The following is an 18297-nucleotide window of genomic DNA, read 5'->3' as shown; positions in this document are numbered from 1 at the left end:
CCTGTGTAGGGAAAAGAGAGATCAGACTGTTACTGTGTCTATGTAGAAAAGGAAGACATAAGAAACTCCATTTTGAACTGTATCCTGAACAATTGTTTTGCCTCAAGATGCTGTTAATCTGTAACTTTAGCCCCAACCTTGTGCTCATAGAAACATGTGTTGTATGGAATCAAGGTTTAAGGGATCTAGGGCTGTGTGGGGTGTGCCTTGTTAACATATGTTTACAGGCAGTATGCTGGGTAAAAGTCATCGCCATTCTCCATTCTCGATTAACCAGGGGCACAATGCACTGCGGAAAGCTGCAGGGACCTCTGCCCAGGAAAGCCGGGTATTGTCCAAGGTTTCTCCCCACGGAGATAGCCTGAGATATGGCCTCTTGGGATGGGAAACACCTAACCGTCCCCCAGCCCGACACCCGTGAAGGGTCTGTGCTGAGGAGGATTAGTAAAAGAGGAAGGCCTCTTGCAGTTGAGATAAGAGGAAGGCCTCTGTCTCCTGCATGCCCCTGGGAATGGAATGTCTCACTATAAAACCCAATTGTACATTTGTTCTATTCTGAGATAGGAGAAAACTGCCCTGTGGCTGGAGGTGAGACATGTTGGCAGCAATGCTGCTCTGTTATTCTTTATTACACTCTGGCCTATGTGCACATCCAGGCATAGTACCTTCCCTTGAACTTATTTGTGACACAGATTCCTTTGCTCACATGTTTTCTTGCTGACCTTCTCCCCACTATCACCCTGTTTTCCTGCCGCCTTCCCCTTGCTGAAACAGTGAAAACAGTAATCAATAAATACTGAGGGAACTCAGAGACTGGTACCTGTGCGGGTCCTCTGTATGCTGAGCACCGGTCCCCTGGGCCCACTATTCTTTCTCTATACTTTGTCTCTGTGTCTGATTTCTTTTCTCAGTCTCTTATCCCATCTGACGAGAAATACCCATAGGCGCGGAGGGGCTGGCCCCCTTCATCCCTGGTTCAAGTGATTCTCCTGCCTCAGCCTCCCAAGTAGCTGGGACTTCAGGCTCATGCCACCACACCTGGCTAATTGTTTATATTTTTGGTAGAGACAGGGTTTCATCATGTTGGCCAGGCCAGGCTGGTCTTGAACTCCTGACCTCAAGTGATTTGCTATCCTTGGCCTCCCAAAGTGCTGAGATTACAGGTGTGAGCCACAGGGCCAGCCAAAACAGAAATTTTTTAAAAAATAAATTATGTCAGCCGGGCGTGGTGGCTCACACGTGTAATTCCAGCACATTGGGAAGCTGAGGTGGACAGATCACCTGAGGTCAGGAGTTTGAGACCAGCCTGGCCAACATGGTGAAACCCTGTCTCTACTAAAAATACAAAAATTAGTTGGGGGTGGTGGTGCGTGCCTGTAATCCCAGCTACTTGGGAGGCTGAGACAGGAGAATCACTTGAATCCAGGAGACGGAGGTTGCAGTGAGCTGAGACCGCATCATTGCACTCCGGCCTGGGGCAAGAAAAGCAAAACTCCGTCTCAAAAAAATAAAAAAATAAATAAAAAATAAAAAACAAATAAATAAATAAAATCAAATAAATTATGTCGTTCAGATCACATCTCATTTCCTTCTGAAATTATTCTGTTCTGAAATCTACCCAATCTTGGTTGAGCCCTTTTCAGTGGTCAGGGGTTTATTGCAGGCAGTGCCAGGCTGGGAGCTTCCTAGACGGGACCACCATGTCACCTTTTCCCCAAATACCTCTGGCCCACTGTCCTGGCTCTCTTAGTCATTTTTCTTGTTGGTCACTGATTAACTCTGGAAAGAGATATGCTGAAGAGCAGCTGGGTTCTCTGGGTTATGTAGGAGACACCTCTTATGTCCACAGAATGTTTGAAAAATGCATTGCTGAACTTTTCCTAGGTGTTTATTTCCACCTGCTATAATTCAGTCCAGTACCAGGAAGTCAGAGACATTCTGGGTGGCAGAAAATGCACTCGGTTTCCCTCTCCCATCTTTCCTGGATTCTCTCTTCAGGGGCTATCACTCTCGGATCTTAGGTTTGTGCCCCTGATTCCTCTGTGTGCAGGAGGTGGGCATCTTCCCTCTTTATCACCTCACATTGGTTCCTTCTAGAATTCTTTCTTCTCTTTCCTAAGCCAGTTGTCTGGAGGCTGCATCATGCACTCTGGACGCCCCAGCTTCCTCGGCACCTCTCACCTCATGGCATTTTTATGTAAGCTGACTCCTGCCCCCCTCTCTTTATTAAAAGGAACTTTAAAATCAAATCTCGGGGCAGGCTACGGTAACTCACACCTGTAATCTCAGCACTTTGGAAGGACAAAGCAGGCAGATGGCTTGAGCCAAGGAGTTTGAGACCAGCCTGGACAATATAGCAAAACCTTGTCTCTACAAACGATAACAACAGCAGCAAATTAGCCGAGTATGCTGTTGTGATCCCAGCTACTGGAGAGGCTGGGGTGGGAGGATCACTTGAGCCCAGGAGGTGGAGGCTGCAGTGAGCCAAGATTGTACCACTGCACTCCAGCCTGGGCAACAGAGTGAGACCTTGTCTAAAAAAAAAAAAAGTCAAATCTCGCGGTCAGTTCTCAGCTCTTACTAAACCTGTACTTCTTGGAGTAATTTTACCCCCCACATTTTAATGCCTTTCACTTTTTATTTTCTTTGAACTTTTTGTCTCTTCTCCCTCCCCCAACCACACTTATTTTGTTTGTCATTGATATAAATGATGCACTCTGCTAGACTCAGATCTCACAGCTATATCTTCCTCATCTAAACTCTTTCTACGGAGAGTGAAGCCACTTTCATGGCTTTAATTAATATTTCTGATACAGCAGAGTATAACTCACTGGTAAGCAAAAAAATTTTTTCTTTCATGAGAGCAAGTTCAAGCCACATCATCATGTTTACAGGCTACATTAACAATGCAAAAATAGTTTTATTAAGTCCTATGCAAAAATATGTATTCTTGTAACATTAACAACTTGTGATATTATAGTTCCTGGCTTATAACTCCCATATCCTTTGTTAGGGTTTTTTGTTTGTTTGTTTGTTTTAACATTAGGGGGTTTTAGGCCTCAGGAGCAGGCCTCATGAAACAGAATCTCCCTCTCTGACCTTCCCCTGTCCTCTCTTTACCTGCCTAAGTCAGGACTGTAATCTGATTGTGGCTCAAAAGACCCTCATTTCAGAGAGGGTCCCACCCCATACCCTAGAGGAAGAAATGTTATAGATGTCAAGACAAACCTGAACAGACAAGCTTTACTGGGTTTCCCCACTCAAACTGTTAGTATGGGATCATATCCTTTTTGTCCAATCGCATTTCTACACGGTTGTCAATCGTGACTGTGTAATGAAGCTTCCATAAAAACCCAAAAGGACAGAGTTCCGAGAGTTTCCTTACAGCTGAACACGTGGAGGGTTCCTGGAGGGTGGCACATCTAGGGGTGCGTGGAAGACTCTCCAGTCCTTCCCCCATACCTCGCTCTATGCACCTCTTCATTTGTATCCTTTGTAATATCCTTTACAATAAGCCACTAAAGGTAAGTGTTTCCCTGAGTTCTGTGAGCCGCTCTAGCAAATTAACTGAACCCAAAAAAAAGGGTCATGGAAACCCCAACCCAGAGCCATTTGGTCGGAAGATCTGGAAGCCCAGACTTGTTACTGGTGGGAAGGAGGGGGCGGTTTTGTGGGACTGAGCCCTTAATATGCGGGATCTGATGCTATCTTTGGATAAATACTGTTTGGATTGAACTGGAAGATAGCCAGCTGATGTCTGTGCAGAGTCAATTGCTTGCTTTCTAGTGGGAAGAAATCTCCACCTACTTGGGAGTAACCAGTCTTTTGTGTTAGTTGTTGTGGTATGAGAGCAGAGGAAAAATGGATTGTTTTTCCTAAAACCAGATTAATGTCAACAAAAGAATTGACATTGTGTTGTAGCCACTAAATACTAAAATATGGGCGTATATATTGAGTAGCAATGCAGAGGCCGACGGCTCATCAATCTTTTATCAGACACAAGTATATGGACACACTTTTACACGCTGTGCACATGGCTTTTCAGAGTCCACCAGGTGAAGTGCAAGAGGCAGTGCCCACTCCGCTCAGTCCTTGCTCTCCCCTCCTTTTCCCTTGTTTCTGGTTCTCTCTGTGTAAGCTGGGCAGGACTTGCTTCTGAGTTCCTCTGGGGACCTGCTGCCTGGGGTGGGGTGATCACTGCTCTGCTGGCAAAATCCAGAATACTGTGGGTCTTGCCCTATTCTGGACAGTGTGATGTCATGTTTTTCTTGCAAAAGGCAATCTGCTCCATCTATGCAAGTTTGGTTGGAGGAGTCTGGAGGTATCAATTAGGGCTTTTGTCTACACTCAAAGTCATTTCCTTGGAGACAATTCTCCCAGTTTCTACTCTGTGTTAGCAGAAGGGCTGCATTTGGGGACCTTGGCCGGCTGTAGCAGTAGGGTTAAGGGTCCAGAGAACCAGCCTAGGAGTTGTAGTAGAGGCTGCTGGTGCCTCCCAGGTCCATGTCCTGCTGATGATACTCTACTGCAAGAACTGCACTGTTTCTATTTCTATTTCTTTCTTTCTTTTTTCTTTTTTCTTTTTTTTTTTTCTGAGACTGAGTCTCACTCTGTCACCAAGCTGGAGTGCAATGGCGCTATCTCGGCTCGAGGCAACCTCCGCCTCCCGGGTTCAAGCAATTTTCCTGCCTCAGCCTCCCGAGTAGCTGGGATTGTAGGCGCCCCCACCCCCCACACCGCTCCCCTCCATGCCCAGCTAATTTTTGTATTTTTAGTAGAGACGGGTTTCTCCATGTTGGTCAGGCTCCTCTCAAACTCCTGACCTTTGGTGATCCTCCCATCTCAGCCTCATAAAGTGCTGGGATTATAGGCATTAGCCACGGCACCCGGCTGAACTGCATTATTTCATCTGAAGATTTGCTCTCAGCTAGTACATGCTAGGTAGACCAGAAAAGCTAGATTCATGTGGCAGTGACATGCTGGAGGAGGGACAGGGTTATTGGTCCTATGATTTAGTCTCAGTCTTTTAGTGAGCCTGTACCCCTGGGTTTATGAACTTCACTTGGCTTTTTTCTTCTGCCATTAGTTGGCATAAAGACAAGCTAGAGATGAGATTTTCCCTTTCCCCACGTTAAAGATTAGAGTGGCTGGGGTTGGAATTTTTCCTTCCCCTAGGTAGGTTAGGCTCTGGTAAAATACTTTACTTTGAGGGCAGGCTTTTGTTAAGAAGAACAGACCAGAACTCTCAAGGTTGTCCACCCTGTGCCTCCAGCAATTCGTCAATTACAGTTCAAGTGACCCCACGGTACTGGCGCCAGCCGCAGAGGACTCTGCTCCCAGTACACTCTTAACCTCTGTATCTGCCTATCTCTCCAATTGTGAGGACCGCAGTTTATCCTGTGATCTCAATTCTCTGATGCATCTTAGAAAAGTTGTTGATTTTCATTTGTTTAGCTTTTTTCTTGTGAGCATGGGAAAAATGACTGCCAAGCTCTCTATGAGTTGGACTAGAAACTCCATCGGAGGTTTAATATTTTTAATCTAAGAAGGGCAAGAAGTAATTTTTTAACCTCTTGGCAACTCATCTCAATTTTAACTTTTATTTCAGTGCTTCCTTTTATAAATTGTTACATAATAATGACATCTTTTTGTGAAATATGTGGTATTCCCACCCACCTGGGCATGGAAAGGCCCTAAGAGGTCAGCAAGCAGTCAGAGAAGCTGCTGTTTACTGGAGACTCAGGAGGACCAGCCAACCACAACCTCTGGGTTACCTTGGCAATTGCAGAATGAATGCATTATAGTTACTAAAGTAAAAAATTAGATATGCCTGTTTGCAGATTGAACTATAAAAATACCATTCAAAGACAAATAGATCTAAAAATAAAATGGAAAAACATAAACACTAATTCTGTAAATATTATACTTAATGCACAACTGAAACAAAATTTGCCAACTTACTCAATATCAAAATCTATGAACAGTTTTTCTATTTTATATAATTTCCTTCTCCTCTCTCTGGATCTTGCTCCCCAGCTCTCATTTTTTATTTATTTATTTTTTTGCTCTGATTCTTTATACACCTCTGTTGCCTCTGTGATAAGCAGCTTCAAGATGGTTCCTAATGCTTTATTAGATAGAATACAACAAAAGTGATGAGGTGTTGCTTCCCCAATTACATTACGAAGCATCCGTGGCTTCCATCTCCAGTGGGTTCACTTGCTCTCTGGCTCTAAGGGAATCCAGATACCATAATGCGGGCTGCTCTATGGTGAGGTTTGCATCACTAGGAACTCATGTCTCTGGGCAACAACGAATGAGGTCTTGAGCCCTGCCGTCGGCCACATGAGGGAGCTTGGAGCTTGGAAGTGAATCCTCCTGGAGTCAAGCCTTGATATAGCTAGCCCTGGCAGCTGCTTGACTGCAGCCTTGTGAAAGAGACCGTGAGCCAGAGGCACCAGCTAAACTGCCCCCAGATTCCTGACCCAGAGAAAGTGGGAGATGCTGTTGTATTCCTCTTTGTCCTGGCTTCCCTATTTTGAGGAAAATAAAGTAAATCAAAGTGTGGAGCTGAAATATTCAAATGAAGATAATAATAAAGTTTTAAAATTATTTGAATGTCTATGTGTTGACATTCCAAAATATATGAGTTCCAAAAATTTATATGTTGAAGTCCTAACTGCCAGTATCTTAGAATGTAATCTTTTTTGGAAACGGGGTCATTTCAGATCTAATTAGTTAAGATGAAGTTATACTGGAGTACAGAGGGCACTAAATCTAATTGGTCCTGTGATTAAGTCTCAGTCTTTCAGTGAGCCAGTACCCCTGGGTTTATGACCTTCACTTGGCTTTTTTCTTCTGCCCTTAGTTGGCATAAAAACAAAGCAGGTGGATCACCTGAGGTCAGGAATTTGAGACCAGCCTGCCCAACATGGCGAAACCCCGTCTCTACTAAAAATACAAAAAATTAGCATGGCACGGTGGCGGGTGCCTGTAATCCCAGCTACTTGGGAGGCTGAGGCAGGAGAATCACATGAACCCGAGAGGCGGAGGTTGCAGTGAGCAGAGATTGCGCCACTGCACTCCAGCCTTGATGACAAGAGTGAAACTCCGTCTGAAACAACAACAACAATAAACAAACAACAACGATAACAAAAAAATGCTAGAGCTGGGATTTTCCCTTTCCCCGTGTTAAAGATTAGAGTGGTGTCCTCATAAAAAGGGAAAACTTGGACACAGGCACACACATGGGGAGAATAGCATATGAAGAGACACAGGAGAAGGCACCATCTATGGGTCAAGGAGAGAGGCCTGGAACACATCCTTCCTTCACTGCCCTCAGGAGGAACCAACTCTACTGACACCTTCATCTGGGACTCCTACCCTCCAGAACTGCAAAGCAATAAATTTTTTATTTTTTACACCACCCAGTTTATTGTATTTTGTTAGGCAGCCCTAGCGAACTAATGTACATACAGTTCTTGATTTAATCTTCACAAATTACTGCAATAAGGGAGGGTCTTTTGTTATCTAACAATGCTATGAAATCCTAGCGTTTTCTTAATTAACTTCCGTAGTTTGTTTTTAAGGTACTAAGCTCTGGACACCACGTGTCTTCTTTCTATAAATACCAGGACAGGCTCTGTTTTTCAGCAGTCATTGGACTTCAGCATGACTACTCAGTTGCCGGCTTATGTGGCAATTTTGCTTTTCTATGTCTCAAGAGCCAGCTGCCAGGACACTTTCACTGCAGCTGTTTACGAGCATGCAGTGATATTGCCCAATGCCACCCTAACACCAGTGTCTCGTGAGGAGGCTTTGGCATTAATGAATCGGAATCTGGACATTTTGGAAGGAGCGATCACATCAGCAGCGGATCAGGTACCATCTCTACCATCTCTCCAGTGTACTGGATTCTATGAGAAAGGAGGGGGTCCTAGGAGACAGGGCCACTGTCAGGGTCAGTTACACTTTAAGACGACGTATGTATCAGAGTAGCCAAGAACCTTTATTTTACAGTTAGAATTCTACTTTCCTCTCAATATTAGAGCAAGGACACTTCCCTAACAGTAAGAACAAAGTTAAGAAAAGAACAATTTGCTCATTATCAAGAAGCGGCAGAACTTTGAGGAACTGGCCGTAAATTCAACATCTTTGTTCCCCTTTTCTGGTACAGATGGAGGATGGAGGCTAAATAGGTCAGGGACTAGGTGCTATTTTCAGAGTATTAGTGGCCTTCATGTACTCATGTGCTATTAAGGGTTTGCAGGTTTTTGAATAAATTTCTAATCTGAAAACAAATTTAAGTTTTCAATTCCTTGCCAGCATGCATTATATACTTCATACTTCATTCTAATTACAAGATAAAAGTATATGTAAGGCATTGTGAGTCCTTAAGTTGAGTGAAGGTTTCAGTTTAAAGTTAATCATGCAGTATAAATTGTGGTTTACACGAATATTATTTTAAAAGCTATTAATCGATTAGGGGTAGACCAGGAATATATGAAGTGTGACAAAAGTCATGGATAAATGTGTATTACATATATCTATAAATATATATTCTTTTGTGTTGTTGTTGAGACAGGGTCTCACTCTGTCACCCAGGATGGAGTGTAGTGGTGTGATCACGTCTCGCTGCAGCCTTGACTTCCCGGGCTCAGGTGATTCTCCCACTAAAGCCTCCAGAGTAGCTGGGACCACAGACGCATGCCACTGTGCCCAGCTAAGTTTTGTATATTTTTTGTAGATACTGGGTTTTGCCATGTTGCCCAGGCTGGACTTGAACTCCTGACCTCAGGTGATCCACCTGCCTCAGGCTCCCAAAGTGCTGGGATTACAGGCATGAGCTACCGTGACTGCCCTATATTCTTAAATATACTAATATTTAAAAGGTTATCAGGAGTTCTGATGTTCTTTTTCACCCTTAGTCCAACTATCTCCTTGAAGGTCACAGAGCTTTTTAAGGTGACTCTCTAATTGGAAGGTGCCCAGGTTAGCTCAGGCAGTACTTGTAGGCATGGCACAGTTCAAGTAACCAGTTTGTGTTTCCACTTTTTCTGAGAAGCAGGAATCATGTTTGTGGGGGAAGGCTGGGGCAGAGGAGGAAACAAACAGAGCATTTAAGTTATTAATCAGTCTTGACACAGGCACAATCATCAGCCAAAGTTCAAGGAGAGGCTTGGTTCCAGGACGAGCTAGGTTTATAGTTAACGACTGCCATAGGAAACAACAATGGCAGGATTAGAAAATTAAAATGCTTGACTAAGCCGGGCGTGGTGGCTCATGTCTGTAATTCCAACACTTTGAGAGGCTGAGGCAGGCAGATCACCTGAGGTTGGGAGTTCAAGACCATCCTGACCAATATGGAGAAACCCCATCTCTACTAAAAATACAAAAATTGGCCAGGCATGGTGGCGGGTGCCTGTGATCCTAGCTACTCATGAGGCTGAGGCGGGAGAATTGCTTGAACCCGGGAGGTGGAGGTTGTGGTGAGCCGAGATCGCGCCATTGCACTCCAGCCTGGGCAACAATAGAGCGAAACTACATCTGAAAAAAAAAAAAAAAGAGACAGAGAGAGAAAAAATAATGCTTGACTAGAAGCCCAAACCTCACCATTATGTAACATATCCATGTAACAAACCTGCATATGTACCCTCTGAATCTAAAATTAGAAATAAAGAAAAGAAAAGAAAAATGAAAAGAAGCGACAGTGCACTGAAATAAAGGAAATTAAAATGCTTTGGAAAAGAAAATAATTATAAAAATATAGAAAACAAAATAAGATTTAAGGGGTGTAGGGGGAAGCCCAAATAGTTGTTACTCAGCCACTCAGTTCCTCAGCTCCTTTTGCAGGCCCCCCTTTGGATTAAGTTGCATTTTTAACAGGGTGCGCATATTATTGTGACTCCAGAAGATGCTATTTATGGCTGGAACTTCAACAGGGACTCTCTCTACCCATACTTGGAGGACATCCCAGACGCTGAAGTAAACTGGATCCCCTGTAATGATCCTAACAGGTAAAGAAACAACTTGTGAAAAATTCACTAGTAAACACTAACTTGATTTAGCTGGGAAAACTTTGTTGATGATCATTGCATAGATCCACGATCAACTCTTAAGTTTCAGTATAGCTTATTTTTCATCTACTATGGGTATATTTACTGGGAGAGTAAATATGAATTATGAAGTCACAGAAATCAGAGTGAGAAGGTAGCTTAGAAATCATCACATTCAATGTGAACATCTCTGGTCTCTGACTCCTCACCAGTGAACAGAAAAATATTTCCCTGTGTGGGTCTGTGATTTGAAAACTGTATGAGTAAATGGCAAAATAGAGTCACATCAGTTTAAGATGAATAGTTTTCCTTTCTCATTGATAAGATAGCTGATGAGGTTAATGTAGTAAAGTCCTTAAAGTGTAAGCTGATTGTAATCTAAGAGGTGATATGGCACAGTATTGTAAGTGGTTTAAGTCAGGTCTAGGCTAAAGAGATATTAAGTGTGATGAAAGCAGCACTATTAATTTTAATGTAAGGAAACCAATATCTTACACACCTAAGAAAATCACGTCGGTTCACATACTTCTTTCTGAATACACATGGCTAAAATTGTTTTAGGAATTCCTCTTTTGGAACTATTCTCAAAATCACACAACGCCACTTAGAATGGTGATGATTAAAAAGTCAGGGAACAACAGATGCTGGAGAGGATGTGAAGAAAGAGGAATGTTTTTACACTGTTGGTGGGAGTATAAATTAGTTCAACCATTGTGGAAGACAGTGTGGCAATTCCTTGAGGATCTAGAACCAGAAATACCATTTGACCCAGCAATCCCATTACTGGGTATATACCAAAGGATCATAAATCATTTTACTATAAAGACACATGCACACATATGTTTATTGCAGCACTGTTCACAATAGCAAAGACTTGGAACCAACCCAAATGCCCATCAATGTTAGACTGGATAAAGAAAATGTGGCACATATACACCATGGAACACTATGCAGCCATAAAAAAGGATGAGTTCATGTGCTTTGCAGGGACATGGATAAAGCTGGAAACCATCATTCTCAACAAACTAACACAGGAACAGAAAACAAAACATTGCATGTTCTCACTCATAAGTGGGAGCTGAACAATGAGAATACATGGATACAGGGAGAGGAACATCACACACCGGGGCCTGTCGGGGAGTCAGGGGCTAAGGGAGGGATGGCGTTAGGAGAAATACCTAATGTAGATGATGGGTTGGTGGGTGCAGCAAACCACCATAGCACATGTATACCTATGTAACAAACCTGCACGTTCTGTACATGTATCTCAGAACTTAAAGTATAATAATAATAATAAAAGAAAAAAACCCACATAAAGAGGCTGGCTGTGGTGGCACATGCCTGTAATTCCAGCACTTTGGGAGGCTGAGGCGGGAGGATCACCTGAGGTCAAGAGTGCGAGACCAGCCTGGCCAGTTAATCAAAATCCCATCTCTACTAAAAATACAAAAATTAGTGGGGCATGGTGGTGGGCATCTATAATCGCAGCTACTTGGGAGGCTGAGGCAGGGAGAACTCTTGAACCCGGGAGGCAGAGGTTGCAGTGAGCCAAGATAGTGGCACAGCACTCCAGCCTGGGTGACAGAGCTAGACTCTGTCTCAAAAACAAACAAACCAACCAACCCACAAAAACTTACAAAGACACCTTGATTTTGACAAGGTGGATTTTGACAAATTCCAGTGTTACTAATCATAATCATTTACTCTATTCATATTGAATTGTGTCATAATTATTTCTTATTTAATCATGTCATATGTCAGTGCTTCAGTTTCTAAAAGGCAAGCTCTCTGCTATCACTTCCACTATGAATTGAATTGACTTATTTCTGAATGGCCTTTCCCTAGAACCTCATCTCCAAGGGCCTCCTGAACGTCCCCACAAGGATGTCCCATTCACTTCATTTCAAGGAACCCGGTTGCCCATTTGTGTTTTCCATCAACTAATGATGTCTGAATGTCTTGCCTTAATTCTCTCTCTCAATTTTTTTTTTTTTTTTTGAGAGAGAGACTCTGTGTCGCCCAAGCTGGAGTGCAGTGGTGTGATCTCAGCTCACTGCAACCTCTATCCCCCGGGTCCAAGCAATTCTCGTGCCTCAGCCTCCCGAGAATGACAGGTGTGAGCCACAACACCCAGCTAGTTTTTCATATTTTCAGTAGAGATGGGTTCCACCATGTTGGCCAGGCTGGTCTTGAACTCCTGGCCTCAAGTGATCCACCTGCTCAGCTTCCCAAAGTGCTGGGATTACAGGTATGAGCCATCACGCCCAGCTGCCTTAATTTATTAACTCTGCAAATTTTTTTGAGTACCTATTATGTCTAGACATTGTTCTGGGCAATGAAGTGAACAGAACAGATTAAAAATTCCTGTCCTCTTGAAATTTATATTCTAGTGTGGGGAGGTAATAAATTTTTTTAAAAGATAATTATCTATCTATCTATTATCTATCTACCTGTCTTTATATAGGTTTCTTTCATCTGTCTACCTATCTATGATATGAGGTGGAAATAAATGTTATGGAAAACATAAAATGGGGAAGGTGAATAGGGTGGCAAGCGTGGGGCTGAAATTTTTAAAAGGTTGTCAGAGGGCATCACAGTGAGATTTCAGCAAAGACCTGAAAGAAATGAGGCGATAGATCATATGAGTATCTGAGAAAAGTGCACTCCAGGCTGAGGGAATTCTAAATTCCAAGATCCTCTGGTCAGAGTATGTGTCTAACCTATGGAACAGAAAAAGGGTTAGTGTGGTTACAGGGATGTGACAGAAGTGGAGAAAAGTAGGAAATGGAGGCAGAAGGGCAGGAGGAACGCAATGTAGAGAACAGACTCCAGGGTATAGGTCACCAAAGAAGTACAGGGCAGTTAAAAAGCTGTTGTGATCATTTTGGCAGAGAGATGATGGGTCTGAGACCAAGAGATGGTAGAAGTTTAGGTATTGAGAAGTGGACAGATTCCGAATAAAGTTTGAAAGTAGCACTGGCAGGTTTTGCTGAAAGACTGGATGTAGGATGTGAGAGAAAGGGAGGACTCAATATCCTTCCCTGCTCTCATAGAATCAGATCTCATCTTACTGAGTATGTTTGAGGTATGCACATAGTCGATTGCTTTCTCTTCTCATATTCACCAAACTTTTGGGACCTACATCACCTCTTAGACTGAGTGTTAAAGGAACAGGCTCTCATCACTTTTCTTTTTTATTTAATTAATTTATTTAGCATTTATATGTCATATCGTTCCAGAAGGATTTGAAGTTTCTAATTATATCTAATATAATTAAAAATAGGATACTTTAGTTCTAACAACAAACTAGAACCCATACGAATAGAGGAAGCCGTTGTTATGAGGCATCATGGTAAAGAGCTGCTCATTACAACTGGATATTAAGTATAGTTCTAAGAGTTTCTGAGCAGCTAAGAGAAGTACCGTTTTGTTCAGATACTTTCATTGCATCATAGAAGAAAGCTTGCATATTTCTTCAGAGACAAACTACGTCTAATAACCTAAATTAAAGATGAATTTACTTATTCAACTTTTTTTGTTAATTATTTTTAACTTTCATGGGTATATAGTAGATGTATATATTTATAGGGTACATGAGATGTTTTGATGTTTGTACACAAGCATGCAATGGTAATAATCACATCATGAGGAATGGGGTTTCCATCCCCTCAAGCATCTATCCTTTGTATTACAAACCATTCAATTATACTCTTTTAGGTAATTTAAAATGGACAATTAAGTTATTATTGATTATAGTCACCGTGTTGTGCTATCGAATACTAGACCTTATTCATTCATTCTAACTATTTTTTTTGTATCCATTAATCTCCTCACTTTCTCTCCACCCCTCCCCTAACTACCCTTCCCAGCCTCTGGTAACCATCTTTCTATTCTCTATCTGTATCTCCATGGGTTCAATTGTTTTGATTTTTAGATTGCACAAATAAGTGAGAACATGTGATGTTTGTCTTTCTGTGCCTAACTTATATTATTTCACATAACCTAATGATCTCCAGTTCCATTGATATTATTGCAAATGACTGGATCTCATTCTTTTTGTGGCTGAATAGTACTTTATTGTGTACATGTACCACACGGTTGTTTTCAAATTTTGGCTATTGTGAACAGAGTTGCAATAAACATGAAAGTGCAGATATCTTTTCTATATACTGATTTTCTTTTTGAGGAGTATATACCCAGCAGTGGGATTGCTAGATCGTGTGGTGGCTCTATTTTTAGTTTTTTGAGAAACCTTCAAACTGTTCTCCACAGTGACTGTACTAATTTACATTCCCACTAACAGTGTATGAGGGTTCCCTTTTTTCTACATCCTCACCAGCATTTGTTACAAGTCATTTTAACAGGTGTGAGATGATATAATAGTAGTTTTGATTTGCTTTTTTTTTTTTTTTTTTGAGACAGAGCCTCACTCTTGTCTCCCAGGTTGAAGTGCAATGGTGGGATACTGACTCACTGCAACCTCCGCCTCCTGGGTTCAAGCGATTCTCCTGCCTCAGCCTCACGAGTAGCTGGGATTACAGGTGCCGCCACTATACCCGGCTAATTTTTGTATTTTTAGTAGAGACGGGTTCCACCATGTTGTCCAGGCTGGTCTCGAACTCCTGACCTCAGGTTATCCTCTTGCCTCAGCCTCTAGAAGTGCTGAGATTACAGGTATGAGCCACTGCGCCCAGTTGATTTGCATTTTTCTGATGATCAGTGATGTTGAGCACGTTTTCACATGCCTGTTTGCCATTTGTATAACTTCTTTTGAGAAATGTCTATTCAAATCTTTCGCCTATTTTTGGATTGGATTATTAGATTTTTTTCCTATAGAGTTGTTTGGACTTCTTACATATTCTGGTTAATCCCTTATCAGATGGATAGTTTGCAAATATTTTATCGCAATCTGTGGGTTGTCTCTTCACTTTCTTGATCGTTTCCCGTGCTGTGCAGAAGCTTTTTACCTTCATGTGATTCCATTTGTCCATTTTTGCTTTGGTTGCCTGTGCCTGTGGGGTATTACTCAAGAAATCTTTGTCCAGACCAATGTCCTGGAGAGTTTCCCCAAAGTTTTCTTTTAGTAGTTTCATAGTTTGAGGTCAAATATTTAAGTATATAATTCATTTTCATTTGATTTTTGTATATGGTGAGAGATAGGGGTCTACTTTCATTCTTCTGCATATGGGTATCTAGTTCAATGTTTTATTGTTAAGTAAGGACATACTCCTATTTTGTTTTTTTGTTTTCTGGTTGTTTTGTGGTGTTGTCTTCCTTTCTTCCTGTCTTCCTTTTTGTGAAGGTGTTTTTCTCTGATGGTATGTTTTAATTTTTGCTTTTCATTTTTTGTGTATCTGTTGTAGGTTTTTTGATTTGATGTTATCATGCAGCTTGTAAATAACGACTTATAATTCATTATTTTAAACTGATGACAACTTAACATTGATTGTATAAACTAATAAGCAAAGAGAAAGCTAATAAACGCTTCATACTTTAACTTCATCCCCCATACTTTTAATTTTTAATAGTTTCTATTTATATCTTTTACTGTCTATGTCTTAAAAAGCTTTTATAGTTTTTATTTTTTATTGGTTCATCTTTTAGTTTTTCTACTTAAGATATGAGAAGTTTACACCACAATTACAGAGTTATAACACTCCATGTTTGTCTGTGTACTTACTAGTGAGTTTTGTACCTTAAGATGCTTTCTTATTGGTTATTGATGTCTTTTCCTTTCAGATTGAAGGAATTTCTTTAGCATTTCTTATAGGAGAGGGCAGTGGGTTCTTTTCTGGCTCAGGGTGGGTCTAGAAATGCCATCCAGGAGCTAAGTCCTGGAATTGAGGACTTTAGGAGTCTGCTTGGTGCTTTATGTTACTGTGGCTAAGTTGGTACCCAATTTGTAAGACAAAGTCCTTTTACTCTTCCCTCTCCTTTCCTGAAGCATGAATCTCTTCCCATGGCCACCACACCTGAAACCAGCATGGTACTGGGTCCCACCCAAGCCTCGTGGTGAGTGCTGCCTGGCTATCACCGATGTTTATTCAAAGCCCAAGGGCTCTTTAGTTAGCAGGTGATGATTCTTGCCAGGACTGGGTCCTTCCATTCAAGGCAGGAAGTTCCCTTATAGCCCACTGTATGTCTAGAAATACCATCAGGGAGCTAGGGCCTGGGTTGGGGGATTCAGTACTCTGCTTGGTGTTTTATTTTACTGTGGTTGAGCTGTTATCCAAGTTGCAAGACAAAGTCCTCTTTATGCTCCTGTCTCCTTTCTTAAGGCAGAGGGACGGAGTCTCTCTCAAAGCTGTGAGCTGTGCTGCCCGGAGTTGGAGGAGGGATGATGCAACCACTCCTTTGACTACTCCAGCTGGTGTCTTACTAGGTTATGTGCACTCCAAGGCTACTGGTTCTGAGCTCAGTACAGCACTAGACTAGGACTTGCCTAGGAATTGTAGTCTTTGTGGCCTAAATCAGCTGTCCCCAACGTTTTTGGCACCAGGGACTGGTTTTGTGGAAGACAATTTTTTAATGGACAGGATGGAGGATGCTTTCTGGATAAAACTGTTCCACCTCAGATTGTCAGGCATTAGTTAAATTCTCATAAGGAACATGCAACCTAGATTCCTCAGATGCACAGTTCACAACAGGCTTCCATTCCTATGAGAATCTAATGCTGCAACTGATCTGACAGGAGGCGGAGCTCAGGCAGTAATGCCACTCATCTCCTACTGTGCAGCCAGTTTCTAACAGGCCATGGACTGGTACTGCTGTGCAGCCCAGTTCCTAACAGGCCATAGTCCGTGGCATAGGGATTGGGAACCCCTGGCCTAGACTGCCTTTCAAGTTTATTTAGAATCTCAGAGAACTTTATCCCACATTGGTGATGCTTGGTGTAACTCAGGTTCTGACTGCCGGGTAGGACAATTCCTCTCTGACAAGAGCTGTTCTAAATGTGCCCTCTGTGGGCACTGGCTGAATTCTGTGCCATGTTGCTTTCTGCTGTTACATGGCAACGCTGACTTCCAATGTAAAGTCCCACAATCACTGTACTTTCCTTCCCCCAAGGGCACAAATTTTCTCTCCACACCATGTGGTAACCTGGAGGATGGGGGAGAGTGGTGTTGGCAATTAAAGACTGTCTTTCCTACCCCCTTCAGTGCCTCTTTCCTTGATATGATTTTAAAACAAGGTACTGTTATTACTCTTCTGATTTTTGGCTCTTATGAAGATGCATTCTTGTGTGGATGGTTGTTCAGTTTGGTGATCCTGCAGGAAGACAATCGCTGGAAGGTTTTATTTGGCCATCTTCCTCTGCTTCGTCCTCATCTTTTATTTCTTCCTCTTGCCTGATTGCTCTGGCTAGGACTTCCAGTATGATGTTGAATAGAAGTGGTGAAGGTGGGCTTCCTTGTCTTGTTAGAGTTCTTAGAACAAAGGCTTTCAGCTTTTCCCCATTCCATAGGATGTTAGCCGTGGGTGCTGACATATATGCCATCTATAGCCTTTATTATGTTGAGGTATATTCCTTCTGTATAATAAAGTGCACATGTCTGAATTATATATTACTTGCCTTGTGGGTGCCAAGAAATTATTTATACCGCCTAGAATATTAACCTTTATTATGCCTAAAGAGTTCATTAGTCAATTGTTGGTTTTGATGTAGACCTCATAGTTTAAAATTTAACATTTAAATTAAATAGGTTATCATTTTTAATACCACCTAAATACAATATATTGATCCAATATAAAAAGTTAGATCAATGTTAGAAATGAAGAGTCACAGTGTACCTTTCCAGACTTGTCATTAGCATTTCATATTTACAGTTTTAGCTTTGATTTGAATGTTTCACAGATGAACTTAAATCAACACATAGTTCCACCATAGCATATTAATTAGGCAGTTTCCCTAAATTTGAGAACATCGCCTTAATGTAGTTGTGATGTTTTGAGGCTTCATAGCTTAAATCCATTATGCCATTAGGGAATGTATAGAGCAGGGCTATGGAGAAAGGCTTCAGAGGAGTTTTTTGCTGCTACTATAACCTTATTTAAAGAAACAAAAAAAGACCCCAAACTTATCTGAAGTCTGCTTAAATATTACTGTTAAATGTGAAGTGTTTATATCTAAGATTCATAATCACATGAATGTCAACATTTAGTTTCGAGTAGAAAAAGATAAATAATTACTGTGAGTTAAGAAATTTAAATGGAGATGTGTGAGCGAGCTCATAGCATGTCCATT

At 41.8% G+C, this 18297-nt stretch overlaps 1 protein-coding gene across 1 annotated transcript in view; it reads left to right on the top strand.

Moving 5' to 3' along the window:
- The first annotated feature begins 7651 nt into the window (after positions 1-7651).
- The window catches only part of LOC116472399 (pantetheinase), a 30537-nt gene continuing 19891 nt past the window's right edge, over positions 7652-18297 (top strand). The window contains exons 1-2 of the mRNA XM_032159170.2: positions 7652-7881; positions 9886-10016. Of these exons, the coding sequence (XP_032015061.1) occupies positions 7672-7881; positions 9886-10016 (341 nt within the window). The 5' untranslated portion in view covers positions 7652-7671. The remainder of the gene's footprint in view (positions 7882-9885; positions 10017-18297) is intronic.

Source organism: Hylobates moloch, unplaced genomic scaffold (genome assembly GCF_009828535.3).
Source record: "Hylobates moloch isolate HMO894 unplaced genomic scaffold, HMol_V3 SCAFFOLD_2, whole genome shotgun sequence".
Lineage (NCBI taxonomy): Eukaryota > Metazoa > Chordata > Mammalia > Primates > Hylobatidae > Hylobates > Hylobates moloch.
Note: the sequence above shows the minus strand (reverse complement) of the source record. Positions and strands in the feature narration are given on the sequence as shown.